Here is a 16,992-nt window from a genome sequence, read left to right as displayed (position 1 = left end):
GGCGCCACAACTAGGAGTGCTCAGGTTTTAAAATTAGACTTTAGCCAAAATCAGAAACCAAAGAAATGGGGGAAGGGGGCATCAAGAAAATTAGATGAACCCTGGTTCCGAATGTAACCCCCAAGCATTGCTTTCTGAACATGCCCTGATTCGTGGAGAAGAATCTGGCCTATTCCAGGACTACCCTTGTGGCCTGGGTGGGCAGCATGAACATTTAAAGCTGATTTATATCTGCCCCCATGTCAGTAAGCCCTGAAGTGTCACATTCAATCTTGTTGGACTATTTTCAAGTCCGTCGTTACCAAGTTAAGCTCTAAAATTGTTTCATCCATAACGTAGATTTATTACTGGGAAACACTGTCCTCTGTAACTCAGTATCCCCTGAGATGACACTGTATCACGGCAGAGTTCAAGGACTGATGTGCATTTATTTTCTAAAATCCCAGAGATGGCCAAAAAAAGTACATGTTCCATATTCGTACTGTTTAATAAGGCAGGAAAGTGGATACTATTATTTTTATTCATGAACGATAACTAAACCAAAAAAGTATTGGTGCTCAAAAGAGGAAGTTTCGGTTCTGGAGATTTCCTTACGTGCAGCAGATATGAGTGCATTGGCGCTTCATCTCATGGCCTCAGCCTGGTCGCAGGCCGCCTTGTCCACGTCCTCGGGGGAGTACAGCGCCTCACCGGCGCCCTCTCCTTTGGCCTCGAGGCCTGTGGGACAACAGGCATGCTGTAGGACTTCTTACAGCAGCCCTGTCCCCAAACTGTCCACAAAGGAACAGCGGAAAGGGGAAATCTAAGTACATCACAGACGGTGAAGTTAGGGGTCAGGGTGGACGGAGCAGCAGAGAGAGGTCCTAATATGTGTGTTAGGGACTCGGAAAAAATTAGGAGAGCAAGTGACATTGGTTGAGCACTTGATGTGTGTCAGGCCCCAGGCTAAGAGCTTCACCGTGCTTTGTCTCCTTTCATCTTCACAAGAGCCCTCTGAGGAAGATGATTATTATGGGGCTATAATGGGCCTCTCATTATCTCCATTTCACAAATGAGGAAACTGAGGTCCAAAAAGGGAAGTAACTTTCCCGAGGCTATTCAGCTGATAGTGGAGCCAGGATTCAAACCCAGGATCCTGTCTCCAGGGCCCAGAAGAAGTGCTGGGTACGTGGAAAGCACACTCTGCCCCTGACAACTGAGAAGGCACAACATACATGCCAGACAAAGGGGCAGAACACCACACCCCAACGAGGCTGTGCACTCACTCCCAGGTGTGGTCTAGGCTCAGACCCTTCTGGAATTGTTCCCTTTGTTCATTATCACCTGAGGCCAAAAAGTCAGGCTCACGATCTCCCAACACTCTCCCCGATGGCCCCCCCGATGAGTGGTGCCCAGCCAGTTTGCTCTCCTTTCCCATAGTCGTACCTACTTGTTTCCAGTCACCCCCCCAAAAGGATGAAGATGTCACATGACCCTGGACACATAAGGAAACACGTCGTGGGCTCTCCCAGAGGGCAGGCCCCCAAAGGAAAGCTGGTCTTCGCAGTAACACACCAGAGTGAGAGTTCTTCCCACAGAGGATGGCTTTGGAGAACCATCGCCCGCACTTGGATGTTCAGACTTGGGTCTCTGGTCCACATAGAGCCACACGTCCCAGGATTTCTCAGCTCCCTAAACTCCATCACACTCCCAGCTTGTCCCTCAGTTGGCAGCAGGCAGCACCAGGATTAAACGAGGGCCAGCAGGGGTCAGCTCCCGCCCTTCCTTTCCTCGCCCTCAAACCACCTATTCTTGCTTGATTGGATTCAAATCTTGGAGAGACCATGACGAACATTTCAAACATTTAGGTAAACCGACTGGTTAAAACCCAAACATTTAGGCACATGGAGGTTATTACCGTTTCAGATCTGCAGGCAGACTTCTCCCAAGAATGCCCCCCCTCACATCCTTTGCTTTTCCCAGGATGTTCACCCCCTGGCCCCTTCCACCTCACTTCAGGCTCAACCCAGAGACGTGCAACACGGTGACAGGAGCAGCACGGGCCGTGTCTGGTTCTTCCACTCGTGGAGTGGGGTGAGTCACGTGCACTCTGAGCCCCGTGGGTTTCTCACCCAGATGTGGAGGTGGGGATGACCCAGCATGCTTTTCCCAAAATGTGGGCTCTGAGGGATATGAGAGCCATTGCAGCGATGGGCAGAGGGCCCTTCTGTGAAACTCTCTGCTTCTCGGTGACCCCACCAAGGGCTTGATGGGGCACGTGGAGCACAGAGAAAGTGAGGGAATAACATCTGGCCTCTGCCATGGAAGTGGGCTTCCAGAAAGTTACATTTTCCGGGTGGTTTCCACAGGAGAATGCAAAGTAACTTTGTAACGAGAGTTTGACTTCAAAGTAAAAATGCAGCCAAAAATGTAATGAAAAAGCAAAACTGTTACTCTGAAAACACAATAGAGCAGGACTGCCGCTAAAGTTATGTAATGGGCCCCGTTTCCCCAGCAGGCCCTTATTAGACGGAGGACTTGGTTACCACATAGTTACTGTCAGTACCCGCCCCCCATCCCCGCTGCAGATTTAATACAGACCAGATCTGCCTGGATGACTTACCCAGAGGGGCTTCCGGAACCTGGTCTGAAAACTTAAAACTGGGGAAGAGCAGTGTCAGTTCCCAGCGGGCGTCTTCCGAGTCCCGGCTTCCATGGACTGCATTAAAGGGCATTTCTGTGCCATACTGAGCCCGGAGACTGGGAGCATGCAAAACGTACAAGAAACGATTGTCTCATTTGAAAAGAAATGTTTTGCTCTCTGGCAACATGGCCACCAGCTACCAATCAGCAGCTGGCATTTCTGTGACATGGCTTTCTCTGCTGGAAACGCCAGGAACAGCAGCAAGGATGATAGTAGCCGCGGTGTTCTGGGAACGTTGCCAGTGCTTAACATACCTGATCTCATTTCATTTGTGCGGCAGCCCTGTGAGGGAGACTCTCATGATCCCCAGTTTAAATATGCATGAGTTATGGTGGGAGCCCAGGAGCTGCTAGTTGATTGCTGTTACTACGGGGGCTAGGCTAGCGCCCTGCCGAGGGCTTGGTACAGGTTGGCATAGTTAATCCCCCAAGGTCCCCTAAGATAATAATAATATTGCTAGGACTTCCCGTATGTCAAACAATGTTCTAACTTCTCTCTCTCTCTTTCTCTTTCTGTCTCTCTTCATCTGAGGCAGGTCCTATCCTATTATAGTTCCTATTTTCCAGATGAGGAAATTAAGGCAGAGGGATTAAAGCATGGATGACCCAGGGTCACACAGTTAGTAAGAGGAAGAAGAGAGATTCTAAGGTCAGTGCTCTGAACCACAACACTGTACAGCCTCCCCCGACAGGTGCTCATATCCCCCTTTTATAGATGAGAGAACTGAGGCTCAGAAAACTTAAGATCTGAACCCTGGGCTGTCTTTCATCAGCCCAGGCTGCCTCATATATGAATGTTCCCGGCCCCCTACAACTGTTATGTCACAGTAAAAACTGCAGTTACTTAGTCTCTTGCTAATTTCTTTCCTGTTGGTGAGGCCTCTCTCAGCTTCAAAGGCAAGACACAGTGGATTTGGCATTGGTGGTGCCAGGCTAAATATTCACACAGGGCCAGGGAGCAGACCAAGGCAGCCTAGTGCTGTGTGCAGAACAGAGTGCTCAGACTCTCGCGGGCCTCAGGACACCTTGGGTAGGGAGTAGGGGATGGGGCTTGAGGAGGTGAGTCTACCCTGCACATTCCTAGGCCTCACCCAGAGTCTCTGACTTGGTAGACCTGGGTGGGGCCCTGGAATCTGCATTTCCTGGGTGAGAGTTGCAGGTGGCTCTGGGACCCCACGACGGGACCCTTTGGCTGCAGAGAGAAGAACAGTGAGGACCCAGCTGCAGCCTTCAGAAGAGGGAAAGAGGCGGCAAGGAGTCACCCAGTGAAGAGCTGGGGACTGGATCAGAGGGAGAGGATGTCAGGGTCTCCTCAAATACATAACAGGGAGGTCAGGGACTCCCCTGATGTATGACAGAGAGGGAGCTTCATGGCCATCGGAGAGCCTTCTGTGTTACCCGTGGTTCTGGGCTGAACCTCGAGCAGGGCTCTCAGCTTCCTTGGATGCAGGTTCTGAGATGGATGCGAGGACCACAGCTGGTGACATCACCTGTCAGGCTGCTCCCTCCTTGCCACATCGGGGTCACAGGGTCCCATGAGGGTTTGCCAGGCGGTGACCACTTCCTCGGTGCCCTCAGTCCTGGTGAGGTTGAGGAGGTGGCTTGGTCCACTGCACATGTGATGTACCAGCTTCTTAAATGCCTCCTGGCACAGGGAGGGAAGACGGTGAGCCGGGGCAGGGGCCCCAGGGCCTGCAGAGGGCCGGAGGGCCCATCCCACACACAGGATGGGAGAGCGTCAGTGAACGGCCTTGCCACCGGCCTGCATGCCCGCGGAGGGCCCCGGGGAGGCAGGGGGCCTAACCACACCCAGATATAAGTTAAAGGCAGGAAGATGAGGCTTCGAGTTGACTCCCTTGGGGTTGAACATGAGATAATAAGTTAGGTGGGAGCATTTAGAAGACCACAAATATGAAAATCATCTGGGTGCTGGATAACCAGGGGATGCGGTTGAGACTGTGCAACCCTTCCCCCTTCTTCAAGTAGCAGTACTCAGGCTTCCTTTGGGGAGAAACCCTTCCCCATTTCACTTGGTCCTAGGCCAGCTGACAACCACAATGCCTATCCACCCCTCCACATACACACCCCCTCACCTGAGAGGTGGAGCCCAGGCTCGCTCACCGATACCCTCCCTCCCAAGTGGGTGAGTCACAAGCAGAAGCAGATGGAAAGTGGTTGGGTCTGAGTCCCCCAACAGCAGAACCCGAAGTGACTGTCCATGAGGTTTCGCTCCCAAGGGCCCTACCCCTGCCTTGGTTCTTCTTCTCCCCACACCTTCTTATGCAACTCCTTCAACTCTCTTCAGTTCTGGGAGTCATGGAGTGTCCCTCCGATAAATTCCTTATTTCATCCCTTAAGTTGGAGTCAGACTCTCATCCTTGCTACCAAAGAATGTCTCCCTGATGCAGCCCATAATTATGATTCGGAGACCAAGTTCACGGCTCACTTGCTGTTCATATTCTTGCTGTTCATAATACTCTACTTTCTCCCAAACTAATAGCAATCTATAAACACAATGTTGGAGAAAGAGAAAGAAATGAGAGTGTTTTGGATAAGTGGAAGCAGAGAAGCTGACCTCTCCAGCTCTGTGTTGGTAGAAAAGTCACATTTCTGCTTCTCTCATGGCTCTCTCTTTATTTGTTAAAATGTCAAACCCAGCTTCCTGGATCTGTAGGATATATATATATATATATATATATATATATATATATATATATATATATATATTCTAAAAGGGTAAAGCAAGCCCAAATTCACATTTCAATGTGTTGAGAGTAAAAGATGACGGAAAAGGCAACATTAAAAGCAGTGGAGACCCTCGTCCTCCAATTTGATTTACAAATTGTAAGTTACTTAAATGGAATTTTAATTAAAACTACTTAGAAGGCTTCTTTCCCCCCGAGGACCCTGCTACACAATGCTCCAACCCTGTTTTTCCACCAGAGGAGACATGAGGATAGTCTGTAAGGTAAGCGTTGTCTCTCTCACCTTCGTGATAATCTCATCCGTCTTCCCATGGACCCACATCTGGTTTAATGACTGCCAAGGTGCAGGCCTTCTCTGATGACACTGCAACAAGCTGGCGATGGTGCTGTCAGACGCTGGGCTCTCGGGAGCCCCTCCGCAGGGACGTGCAGCCCCGCACACAGCCCCCGGCTTCCCTCCCCTGGCCTCTTGGCTGTGCTTGTGCAGACCTAGACTCTAGTGGATGCAGGGGTCTGGCTCCAGACCCCAACCTTAGCCTGGCTGCAAGGGACAGAGACACATGCAAGGGACATGAACCTGGGAGGGAGGGCGTGGGGAGGGAGGAGAGGATGGGAGATGGGGGAGGAGGTCAAAGACAACTCAGGAACAAAAACCAGAAACAACCAAGAGTCGGCTCTTGTCCCTTCCTGTCTGTCACCCGGTCGTGATTCTTGACCTCTAAGTGCTGCCGACCGTGTTCTCCTCTCGGTGTGCCTTTTTGCCTTTCCCGGCGTGTGGTCAGTAGTGGCTGCCCCAGGCCCCGAGTTGGCATGACTGGTCAGGGCCAGCACATTCTACCAAACTGCGCCTTCAGTCTCCTCTGTCTCTGTTCACACTCTCCTGAGAAGTGGCCAGCTCATTGCTTGGAGCCCAGGCACCAGTCATAGATCACCGGCCAGTCTACTGGTGGGCCGTGTCCATAGGTCCAAGCAGCTGTGGGGATGAGGAAGGTGCCGCGTGGCCACCGTCCACCACTCAGGCCCGCAGACGCCGTGGGGAGCCCTGTGTCTGGGCACAGACCCATCCCTGTCAGACTCCCGTTTGTATGGACTTGGCCTTGGTGAGCTACCTACACTCTCCACAGACTCTATATCCCCCCACGGCCTATTTTCTCTTTTCAACTTCTATATCAGTTGTGTTGTAACATGACAGTATCTGCACCTGAGGAGGGCCTCCTACTTTGAAAAATCTAAAAAATGTGGACTGCAAAGGTGTGAATCATTTTAAGCAAGCCAATTGATTCATTATTCCGTGAACACTATTTCTAACATCCTATGAACACTTGGACTTTAAGGGAAACTGCCCGCTGGATTTGACACCAAGAAGGTCACTGGAGCCTTGGGGAGCGGCAAGGGGGCAGGGGCGGAGGAGAGGGTGGCCCAAGGAGTGTGGACCACGTTCAGGAAGCTAGGCTCGGGGGAGAGGAAGGCTAAGGGCAAGGGTAGGCTTTGGGTAGTTTTCTAGGTGGAAAGACCTGATTTGGGAGAAAATAATGGGGAAGGGAAAAAAGAGGTCATCCCAGAAAGAGACAACAAACGTTTCCTGCAGAAGCCAAGTCGCTGATTTCCTTTTCACACTTGGTTTCTTGCTCTCCTAAACTGTGCCTCTTCCCTTGTTAGGATCCAACTCAGAAAGTCCTCGTCATCCACACGTGAATAAGCAGCTTTCCTATTTCAGGGAGTAATCAGAACTTCCTTCTCTCTCCAGCTCGTTCTTGCTCGTTCCAGCTCTCTCCAGACCAGTTCTTGAGCTGCATCCTGGTCTCCCCTGGTGTCTCAGGGACCATCAGGAGGCACCTTGCCAACAACAGCCTCTCTGAACTCTGGCTTCTCTTCCCACTGTCAGGTCAAGGTGTTCTTCTCATATTAAAGGTTCAGGAAGAACAGCAATGCTCAGGAGTGTAAAATCCATGAGTTAATATTTGGGGCATAAGTGGAAGAGGGTGCAGGGCTGTGGGGAGAGAAGGGGTTCAGTACAGCTGACTTTCTGACACTTCAGAAAAAAGGCGAAAGAAGCTCAAACTCTTTAGCTCAAATAAGGACTAAGGGAACACCAGCATCATTACTTTACCTTATTAGCGTCACTCCCTCCATCTTACTAAGGGAGCCTTTCCTGACCCAGAAATTGCCATGAAACTCACAGCTGTTATAACTGAACATGATCAGAAAGCTGTGAAATGTGCCCAAGATGCCATTAAAGGGCAGGAGGGACACAACACAGTATGTTTGAAGTCAGGTGATTGGAGACAAAATATTTTATGGGTTATCTTCCCAGAGTTCAGATCGCTCAATAAACTGATTACTCATATATTTTATAGACACATCAGGGACTTCCCCGGTGGTCCAGTGGTCGAGACTCCGTGCTTCCAGCAGAGGGGGCGCAGGTTCGATCCATGGCAGGAGAACTGAGGTCCCACATGACGCGCAGTGAGGCCAAAAAAAATTAAAAAATAAAAAACACACATCAGGGCTTCCTTGGTGGCGCAGTGGTTAAGAATCCGCCTGCCAATGAAGGGGACACGGGTTCGAGCCCTGGTCCGGGAAGATTCCACATGCCGTGGAGCAACTAAGCCCGTGCACCACAACTACTGAGCCTGAGCTCTAGAGCCTGCGAGCCACAACTACTGAGCCCACGTGCCACAATTACTGAAGCCCGCGTGCCTAGAACCCGTGCTCCACAACAAGAGAAGCCACCGCAATGAGAAGCCCGTGCACCACAACGGAGAGTAGCCCCCACTCGCCACAACTAGAGAAAGCCCGCGCCCAGCGACAAAGACCCAACGCAGCCAAAAATAAATAAATTAAAGCAAAACAAAACACACACACATCAAATCCGAGTCTGCTCTGCCTTCTTGCCATGCTTGTTGGTTCTGTACTCACCCGCATCCTCATCGTCACCATCTTCCTTTTCGTGGGAAAAGCATTCATCTTCATCAGAAAGAGCCTCATCTTCAATCTAGTACAAATTGGTCATGGACAGTAAGTAGTTAGCTAATTAAAACTCCACAAAGACCTTCAAAAACCAGCAGAAGCCAAATAGGTAAAGTTCCTAAATGCAGAGCAGAAGAAGAGGGTCAAGATTATCAGCCTTGGGGCTTCCCTGGTGGCGCAGTGGTTGGGAGGCCGCCTGCCGATGCAGGGGACACGGGTTCGTGCCCCGGTCCGGGAGGATCCCACATGCCGCGGAGCGGCTGGGCCCGTGAGCCATGGCCGCTGAGCCTGCGCGTCCAGAGCCTGTGCTCCGCGACGGGAGAGGCCACAACAGTGAGAGAGGCCCACGTACCGCAAAAAAAAAAAAAAAATATATATATATATATATATATAATCAGCCTTGGAAACTTTTCAGGAACCTTTTGAGTAGTTGGGTGGTAGGGAACGGGGGAGGGAGAGCGATTGAGGACCAGGAAATCCATGCTGATCTTAAGGTTTAGAGTCTGCCTGTTTCCACGAGCATCAAGTAGAAACTAAGGAAAAGAAAGATGAAATAGAGAGTTGTCAAGAAGACAGTAAGAATTGAAATGCAGGTAAATAGTAAGCAACTGGCTACACAGTGCAGGTAGTACAGAGAGAGAGGTCATTTATCTGTGGAGTAGGTACAAGCGTCTGTGATTTTCTTTCTTGGGGAAAAATTGCCACTTTTCTGGGGAACAAATGAGATTTGATTCCAATCCATTCTATGAAAACAGGGCTTTGCTCTTTGGAACTGAATGCGGAAACGTGAACAGTGAACGCGGAATAACGTTAAGGCTCCTTTGGCAACTGCTCGGGGCACCAGGAGATACTTCTTTCTACCCAAGGTGTGTCGGTTTTCAAAGGCTGCCAATTTTTTGTGAAAAACTCGCAGTCCACGTTGTCCTGGAAGTAATTTACCAAAATCACAAGCACTGCTGATCTTGTTTCTTAACGTAATGACCCCTTTCTAGTTAAAGAAATGAACCCTCTGGGATCACAAGTCAAACTCAGGCATGAGAAGGGAGAGCAGGTCACCAGGAGAGATTTCCCCCTGAGGCTGACTCCTTGTACCCACTACTGGATTCGGAACTTCATGTCCATTTCTGAATTCGTTGTCAGGGTTCCAGAAACGCTGTTAAGAGATGCAGTGGGGATGAAAGGGAAATGGATAAAAGACGTTAAAGTGTTCTGGATGAAGGGGACGACTTCAAAGAAGATTTCCTAGTGGGACTTGCACCCTCCCCTGAGCCCTCAGAGGCCTCCAGCCAGCATGGGCATGTAATGCAGCTTTCCAAGGACAGTGAAGACATTGGCGGGGCAGGGGAGGCACCTGCTGGCCTGGCCTGGGGGACACTCGTGGGCTGGCCGCTTACCACTCTGCGCTCTCTGCCTTCGGCCAGCACAATCTTTTCGGCCTGCAGCTGCTCTCGGATGGTTTTCTGCAGCAGCGGGGCATTTGCTCCTCTAACCAATGCCACCAGCTCCCCTCCCTAGAATACAGCACAGATGTCCTGCTCAGACCACACGATGCGCAACCTCCTTCAAGAGACATAAGGTTCCAAGAGCTTTGTTTACGAGCGTGCCCAAGGTCAAGGTCTGTGGACCCCAGGCCCACAGCCTCCATCCACTTCTCTGCCCCCTACCCCAGGCCCCTCCCTTCAAAACTTCCTTCAGGACAGCGGGGAGTTAGGTGGGGGAGGACCAGGGCACACTGGGTTGTGAGTGACTAAGTGTGGCCTCTCCTTGACTCCTTCATCCAACAAGTATCAGCTGAGCACTTACTATGCCAACACCAAGACAGAGGCAGAGAACAGAAACACTAAACATGAAAAGACATAGCTGCCACCCTCAGTGAGTGGGGTGTCAAGTGGGGAGAGAGTGGTCGTGTCAGAGAAACAGTTGCAATAGAATAAGAACATTGCTTTCATGGGGTACTTGGGATTTGGGGCAATAATTGATCCCCAGCTCCATCTGGGGTGGTCAGGGAAGACCTCACAGTGGAGGTGGTGTTCCCGGTGAACCCGAGTTCACCGCCTTTGCTTTTTCAGAAGTCTCCCTGCCCGTCACTCATGGAAGTTCACGTGCACTGGGTTCTCCTTCTGTTTCCATCCCACCCTCAGCGGATGGCCGCTGTGTGACTGTGATGAGCTGCCGCACACTCCCACACGGCCAATTATGATTTATGCTTTAATCCCGCACACTCCAGGCTCAAGCAAGAAACCCACTGCAGTAATGATCCCATTTCTGCAACTGAACTCTGATGCCAGTCTGGCGGAGGGCACTTTCATCTCAGCGCTTCCCACCCCTGCTCCCTCCCCCACCAGGTTTCTTCGTAAAACCTCAGTCTCCCTCAAGAAAGCCGAAGCTCAAATAATGTTTCACCATAAGCTTCCAACTTGTAATACTTGCAGTGCCGAGGGCAGGAGCCCAAAGTTTTCCAAACTAAACAACTCTGGCCCCGGTTGGCAGATCCCAGTTTCTCTGACTGTGCTAGGAGGGGCTGGACCGGGTCAGGAGGAGAATATCAATCCACTGTCTTCAGGGCCTGGCAGGTGACCTAAAACCAGGAAGCCAGGTATGAGACAGCGGGGGGGGGGGGGCCCTCAGGGGCCTGGACCCCTGGGTGGATGTCACAGCCGGAGGCAGCCAGATGACCTTTCAAACGCTGAACCACTGGCCGTCATCAATCACCCCTGTCATTTCTGACTTTGTATCAACATATCTTCACACTTTACAATGAAACGAAGGTGAATACAAAGCTTGTCTACCCCACGAGGGAGCGTTCATGTTTGCTGAAAAGTCCCCTCTGCGGAGGTCTCCAAACTCTGCGCTGAGAGTGAGACCTCAGTCAAGAGGTTCACTAGGGACTTCCCTGGTGGCACAATGGTTAAGAATCCACTTGCCAATGCAGGGGACACAGGTTCGATCCCTAGTCCCGGGAAGATCCCACATGCCACGGAGCAGGTAAGCCTGTGCGCCACAACTACTGAGCCCACGTGCCACGACTACTGAAGCCCGAGTGCCTAGAGCCCGTGCTCCACAACAAGAGAAGCCACTGCAGTGAGAAGCCTGCACAGCGCAATGAAGAGTATTCCCCGCTCACCGCAACTAGAGAAAGCCTGTGCGCAGCAACAAAGACCCAACGCAGCCAAAAACAAACAAACAAATAAAATAAAATAAGAGGTTCACGAAAGAGCACAGGCCTCTGAGTGAGTCCTGCTCTGTCCCGGGTACTGCCCTCATGAAGGCCCCAAGCCCAGAATGACTGCCCAGAGCTCCACCCATGAGCAGTGCCATGATTAAGGGCATCTGTCCTCGGCCAAAATAATAGAGTCAGGGAGGAAACAGCATTCACTCGCTGGGAGCAGTGTGGCCTCTTGGTGAGAGGCGTCCATCTGAACCCTTGTGATGTGCAGCCGTGGGACAGTTCTGGACTGAAAATGTACTTACTGCATAAAACAGAAAGGTCGGCTCGCATCTCCCTCTGTATTTTTTGAGGACATCAAGACAGTCCGCCTCTGCCTAAAGGAAACAGGCTGTCAGCAGGGCGGGTGCAGGGACAGGATGGCGGGAGAACCGTGCGGGACACACACACCACACCCCCCATACAGAGCACATACACATCCATATTGCATGCACACCACACACACACACACACACACACACACACACACACCCCAAACGCACATACTCCTCATCCCCCACATACTACACACCGCATACATACCACGCACACATATACATAACATACACATACCACACGCATATACATACCACACACATGTACATAACATATACATACCACACGCGTATACATACCACACATGTACATAACATATACATACCACACGCATATACATACCACACACACATACTACCAGCACATACATCCTGCTACACATGCACGCGCATACGTTACACATAATATACACACATCACACACACATATCACATCCTCCCACACACCACATACACACATACACCACACACGTGCACACACGTACATCACACAGTGACTGCCCTCCCCAGCTGGAGCCCTGGCTTGCTCTCTCTCATGCTCCTTCTTCTAATGTCTTTCATCAGAATCTTAACAACTGTCAACATACTGGTAAAAAGTGTTGCCAGTGTCATTTTCTGAGGAATAAAATAAGGAGGATGTGACAGTTTGTCCTGCTCCGGATCAAGGGAGCTCCACCACTAACATCCCACATCTGCCCCGAGTGGCAACAACAGAGGAAGGTCCTCAGCTCACCTCTGGGTCTGATAAAGGTCCCCATCCAGACCCCTCCTCCGCTCACTCCACAGAAGCCTCACAACCCACTCCCACGGGAGGAGTGCAAGCCCTAGGAGCCCAGCTTCTCAAGAGTTAACGTAAGGGAGAGTCTCGCCTGTGTTCACCGTCTCCGAGCCTCAACCCGTGCAGCTCCTCCAGCGTCTCTTGCATGCTTCTCTGGAAGTGATTCCCATTTCCATACACTGACCTGAGTAAACGTTTGCTGAAAGTTCCCCTTTAAGGAGCAAGGATAGAAATCTTAAACCCTGTGCTCTGGAAGTGAAACTTCAGGGTTCACAGTGGACACGAGCCAAGAGGGAGTGTTGGCCTTAAAGTGGCCGCACGCCTTCCCGGCTCCGGCATCAGGGGCAGCTGAGCCCACAGGGACTGTCGAGGGGCAGCGTGGGGGGGAGGCTTCCTCTCTAGAGAAACTGGTATCAGCAAAAAAATCCACAACGGATGCCTTGTCGATGATCTGAAAAAGGCCCCTCAAACTTCCTGTTCCTGTTTTAAAATTTTTAAGTTTTTTACAAGTTGTGTGACATTGTGCTGAGAGAGGACCTTACTAATGCAAAATGCAGAAGGTCCAGGCCGACCTCGATCCTCATCTTCTGGAAGAGGCTCACCACAGGCTTGCAGGGGCCGCACCAGCCTTGGTAGACGTCGACAACTGCGTGGAACCAGGAAGCAGGAGCGCTCAGCAGGCACCAGCGCCCCGCACGTCAGGCAAAATCGATACCTGCACATTCCAACCCCCTCCGATGGACATCTGTTTGCAGGGATATTTATCTCGTGGTTAAAGGGATTTATTATCCCAGCAGAGTATGAGCGAGTGTGGCAACACAGCTTTCCTTCATGAACTCAGTGTTCCGAATTCTAAACACAATGAAGTGAGTATGGTGGAAAATCACTTACTTAACACGGATCCTTTGCCTTAAGGGACTTTCAGCTACATTCAGGGTCAGGCCTAGCACAGAGAAGCCCTCAGTACATATTTGAAATAGACTGAAACTATCTCTTCTAAAAGGAAGAGGTCACTGTAGGTGACCTATCAGGATGCAACCAACTCTTAGCTACTTTGGTAATAAACATAGCATTAACCTTTCCTCCTGATGCATTGGAAGCCACTTGCTTTGGGTAAAGGAGAGTTTTATCTTTAAAACTTTACTTTATCAAATCAACATTATTCTCCTGGAAAGTGAACCTGAGAGAGACCTAGGTGGAAACTGGGGTGCGTTTTTCTGCTTTGGTCCCAGTCTCTGGAGTGTGGTGGGACTGGGTGTGAGGGACCCTCCTGTCTGATTGCACTAGACCCCGAGGCCTGTAAGAAGCTAAGCAGCAAAGCCAACTCATGTGCACCGGATACGCACCAGACCTGCCCAGCCCAGTCAGACGCAGCAAGTAAGTGCTAGATGGTGATGGACCGGCGGTCACATTTTAAGGAAGGATGTCTTCCTAAAGACCTCAGCACTCAGAGCTCATGTCTGATCCACATAGGGGGTGTTTCTGTTCTGCAGTTAGAGTGCATCCTCATGGGGTCAGAGTGTGGACCCTGCTTATACACTACCAGCCCTGCCAGTTTTAATAGCATGCAATTTGCGATTTTACTTTTTGAAGATTCACATTTCAAAATTTTCACATCATATGAGAACTGTTAATAAACCATGATATAAATTACCGTTTTTTTTTTTTTTTTTGGCCATGTCACATGGCTTGCGGGATCTTAGTTCCCCGATCAGAAATTGAACCCAGGTCCTCAGCAGTGAAAGATCAGAGTCCTAACCACTGTACCACCAGGGAATTCCCTAAATTATCATTATTAAAATTAGCATAGACTCTGGCAGCACTGTCTTAACGCTGTACTGTAGGACTCAGGGGAGAAGGCTTCACAGTGGAGAGGCGACTTGCATTGGGCATTGTGGAAATGCCAGGCTTGGACGGGCAGAGAGGGAGGCCATGGTGGGAAGCATGGTGGGGGAGTCCAGGGGCCGCTGCGGTTGGGTTGATCAGTAGTGGCAGAGATCACTGGAGGAGTGGGGAATGTGGGTTTGAGGAGTTCCATCCTGATTTACTAGGCAACGAGGGTTCACAGTAAGTTTTAGAAAGGAGAGAGAGTTAATATTTACTGAGCTATGAGAGAGCATCTGCACTTTGCTTTTCTCTCAAAAAATCCAGCAAGATAGGTATCATTATCCTACCACAGAAATGAGGAATGAAATAACCAACCCAAGGTAAAAAAATAAATAAATAAAAAGTCTCAAGCAGTAGACCCGAGTTTTGGACCGAGGTTTGTCTGATGCCACAGCCCGTGCTCTTTCAATGACTCCAGGAAAGAAGATGCATGAATTCAACAGTATGGGTTAGTTCCGCCAAGCAACATAGTTTTGCAGAGAAAGTGAGAGCCAGGCTGGCTTTAAGAGGGACGAGGAAGCCAGACACAGGGGTGGCTGTATTGAGGGAGGGGAGAAACGAAGGCATCCCTGAGACTTTGAAAATGTAGTGGAAAGACTGGGGGTGGCAGTCCTGTGGGTGTGAGAAGGACCACCTTTGAGCCCGGCAGAGAGAAAGCACTGCGTGGAGGCAGGGAGAGAGCATCTGGGGAGGGAGGAGAGTGAACTAGATTCCAGACACATTGCATTTCCAGGACCGACCAGAGAGTCTAGGGCAAATAGCCCCAAAGTCAGCCAGACACCGGCAGAGGCCAGAGAGAAGGATCTGGTTCTCCTCAACATCCAGGCGGAGGATAAAGCTTCTTGGAGGCTCCTTTGAGGACAACAGCTTCACAGCTGAGGGTTTTGGAGATTTCAATAGACCACAGGAACGGGAGAGAAAGGCATTTGGGTGACTCCAGGAAAAAATCCTTGAAGAATTAGAGGACCCTGTATCCAGGCCCACCAAGGAGAACAGGTTCAAGCCCCAGCAGGAAAAAATTGGGACCCAATTAGCTGCCAATCTCTAGGCAGGGTTTGCATTGCTAGGTCAGCCTAGTCATTTGTACCAGCTTCCCATCTCCTCTTGCACTCCCTGGCTCTACGAGGAGTGGTAGTGACAAAGGCACACTTCCCACGGTTGTGGGAGAGAGGCTGCGGACGGGAGAGGAAGTTATGAAGAGATTGACTCTGAAAGGCAGGAAGCAGAAAGAGAAGCAAGGAAAGGAATGGCAGAGAAAATGAAAAGCGGGGTGTGTGTGTAAATCTGAATAGACTTTCGCGTGTTTGAAGGCAGATGGAAGTGAGCCAGCAGAAGACCAGAGTTCCAAGACGGTGGCTGACCTTGGAAGCAAATCTCTGCTGGTTCTAGAAAGAGGGAGGAGCCTGAGTTCCTGGCAACTGCTTGATGAAGAGGGGCAGACGAGCCCCCGCTGCCTTAGGTCCACACAGTTCCCTCGTGTCGTGCTTCGAGCAGGACTCAACAAAGTCCACACTCAATAGATTAGGGTGCCTGGAACGTGGCACGTCCTCCAAAAATGAGGAGCTGGTGGCTTTCTTACTGTTGTTAAAGAAATAGAAGTCATGGTGGTTTTGCCCTGGAGCCATGTTCCGGTTGCACGCAAGGCACATGGACAACATAGTTAAGACCTGGCACCATCAACAAAGCCTTGTAATCCCTCATCCTGGATCAATGGAACCGCATTTATTAAGAACCCACTTGGCCCGGGCCTGGACACGTCTGCTCCTGATGGAAATGAAAAAGACAATGGCCCTGTGCTAGAGTCCGGGGGAAGGCATGGAATACCTACCTTCACAGGGGCCACACCAGGTTGGGTGTGTGCTGGGGGTTGAGACAGAGACACCAGGCGGAAGTGACCGCACAGAGGTTCAGGAAAGATTTCATGCAAGGAGGCTGCTTTAGAACTGCCTGGGGATGAGAAAGGTTTCTGCAGGTTGTAGAGGGGTCATGATATTTCAGGTAGTAGGAACAACGTGGATACAAGTGAAGAAGTGGGGAAACTTGTGGCATGTTCGGGAAACAGGTTGGAGCCGAGGACAAACCTCAGGGGACAGTGGGTGAAGGGGCTGGAGGGATGGGGGAGGGGGGCTTGAGTGCTGAAGTCTTGGGTGCAGGGGCAGCGATGGAGAGAGATGAGAGCAGATACCAGCTGACCGAGCGTATTTATTTATAGAGAGAACTGAGCAGACACAGAAATGGAGCCCAGAGATCTCTAGAGGAAAAGAAGCAGAGATAGGAAGAGTCGGGGAGCAGCTGTGCTGGGCAGCCTCTAAGATGCCGCCGGTGAGCCCTGCCTCCCGGGGTTCAAGCCTTTGTGTAACCCTCTGCCTTTGAGTGCAGGCTCCACCCAGGGCGAACAGAACAGGGCAAAAACAATGGGATGTTACTTTT

The 16,992-nt window shown here is 50.7% G+C and overlaps 1 protein-coding gene across 1 annotated transcript in view; it reads right to left on the bottom strand.

Annotated features, from left to right (window-relative positions):
• Window positions 1-408: 408 nt before the first annotated feature.
• NME9 (NME/NM23 family member 9) overlaps window positions 409-16,992 on the bottom strand; it is a 23,587-nt gene continuing 7,003 nt past the window's right edge. Inside the window, 10 exon segments of the mRNA XM_060149768.1 lie at window positions 409-717; window positions 2,603-2,739; window positions 4,173-4,327; window positions 5,258-5,350; window positions 5,671-5,704; window positions 5,706-5,751; window positions 8,307-8,382; window positions 9,752-9,868; window positions 11,829-11,900; window positions 13,218-13,321. Of these exon segments, the coding sequence (XP_060005751.1) occupies window positions 623-717; window positions 2,603-2,739; window positions 4,173-4,327; window positions 5,258-5,350; window positions 5,671-5,704; window positions 5,706-5,751; window positions 8,307-8,382; window positions 9,752-9,868; window positions 11,829-11,900; window positions 13,218-13,321 (929 nt within the window). The 3' untranslated portion in view covers window positions 409-622.

This window comes from Lagenorhynchus albirostris, chromosome 5 (genome assembly GCF_949774975.1).
Source record: "Lagenorhynchus albirostris chromosome 5, mLagAlb1.1, whole genome shotgun sequence".
Classification (NCBI taxonomy): Eukaryota; Metazoa; Chordata; class Mammalia; order Artiodactyla; family Delphinidae; genus Lagenorhynchus; species Lagenorhynchus albirostris.
Note: the sequence above shows the minus strand (reverse complement) of the source record. Positions and strands in the feature narration are given on the sequence as shown.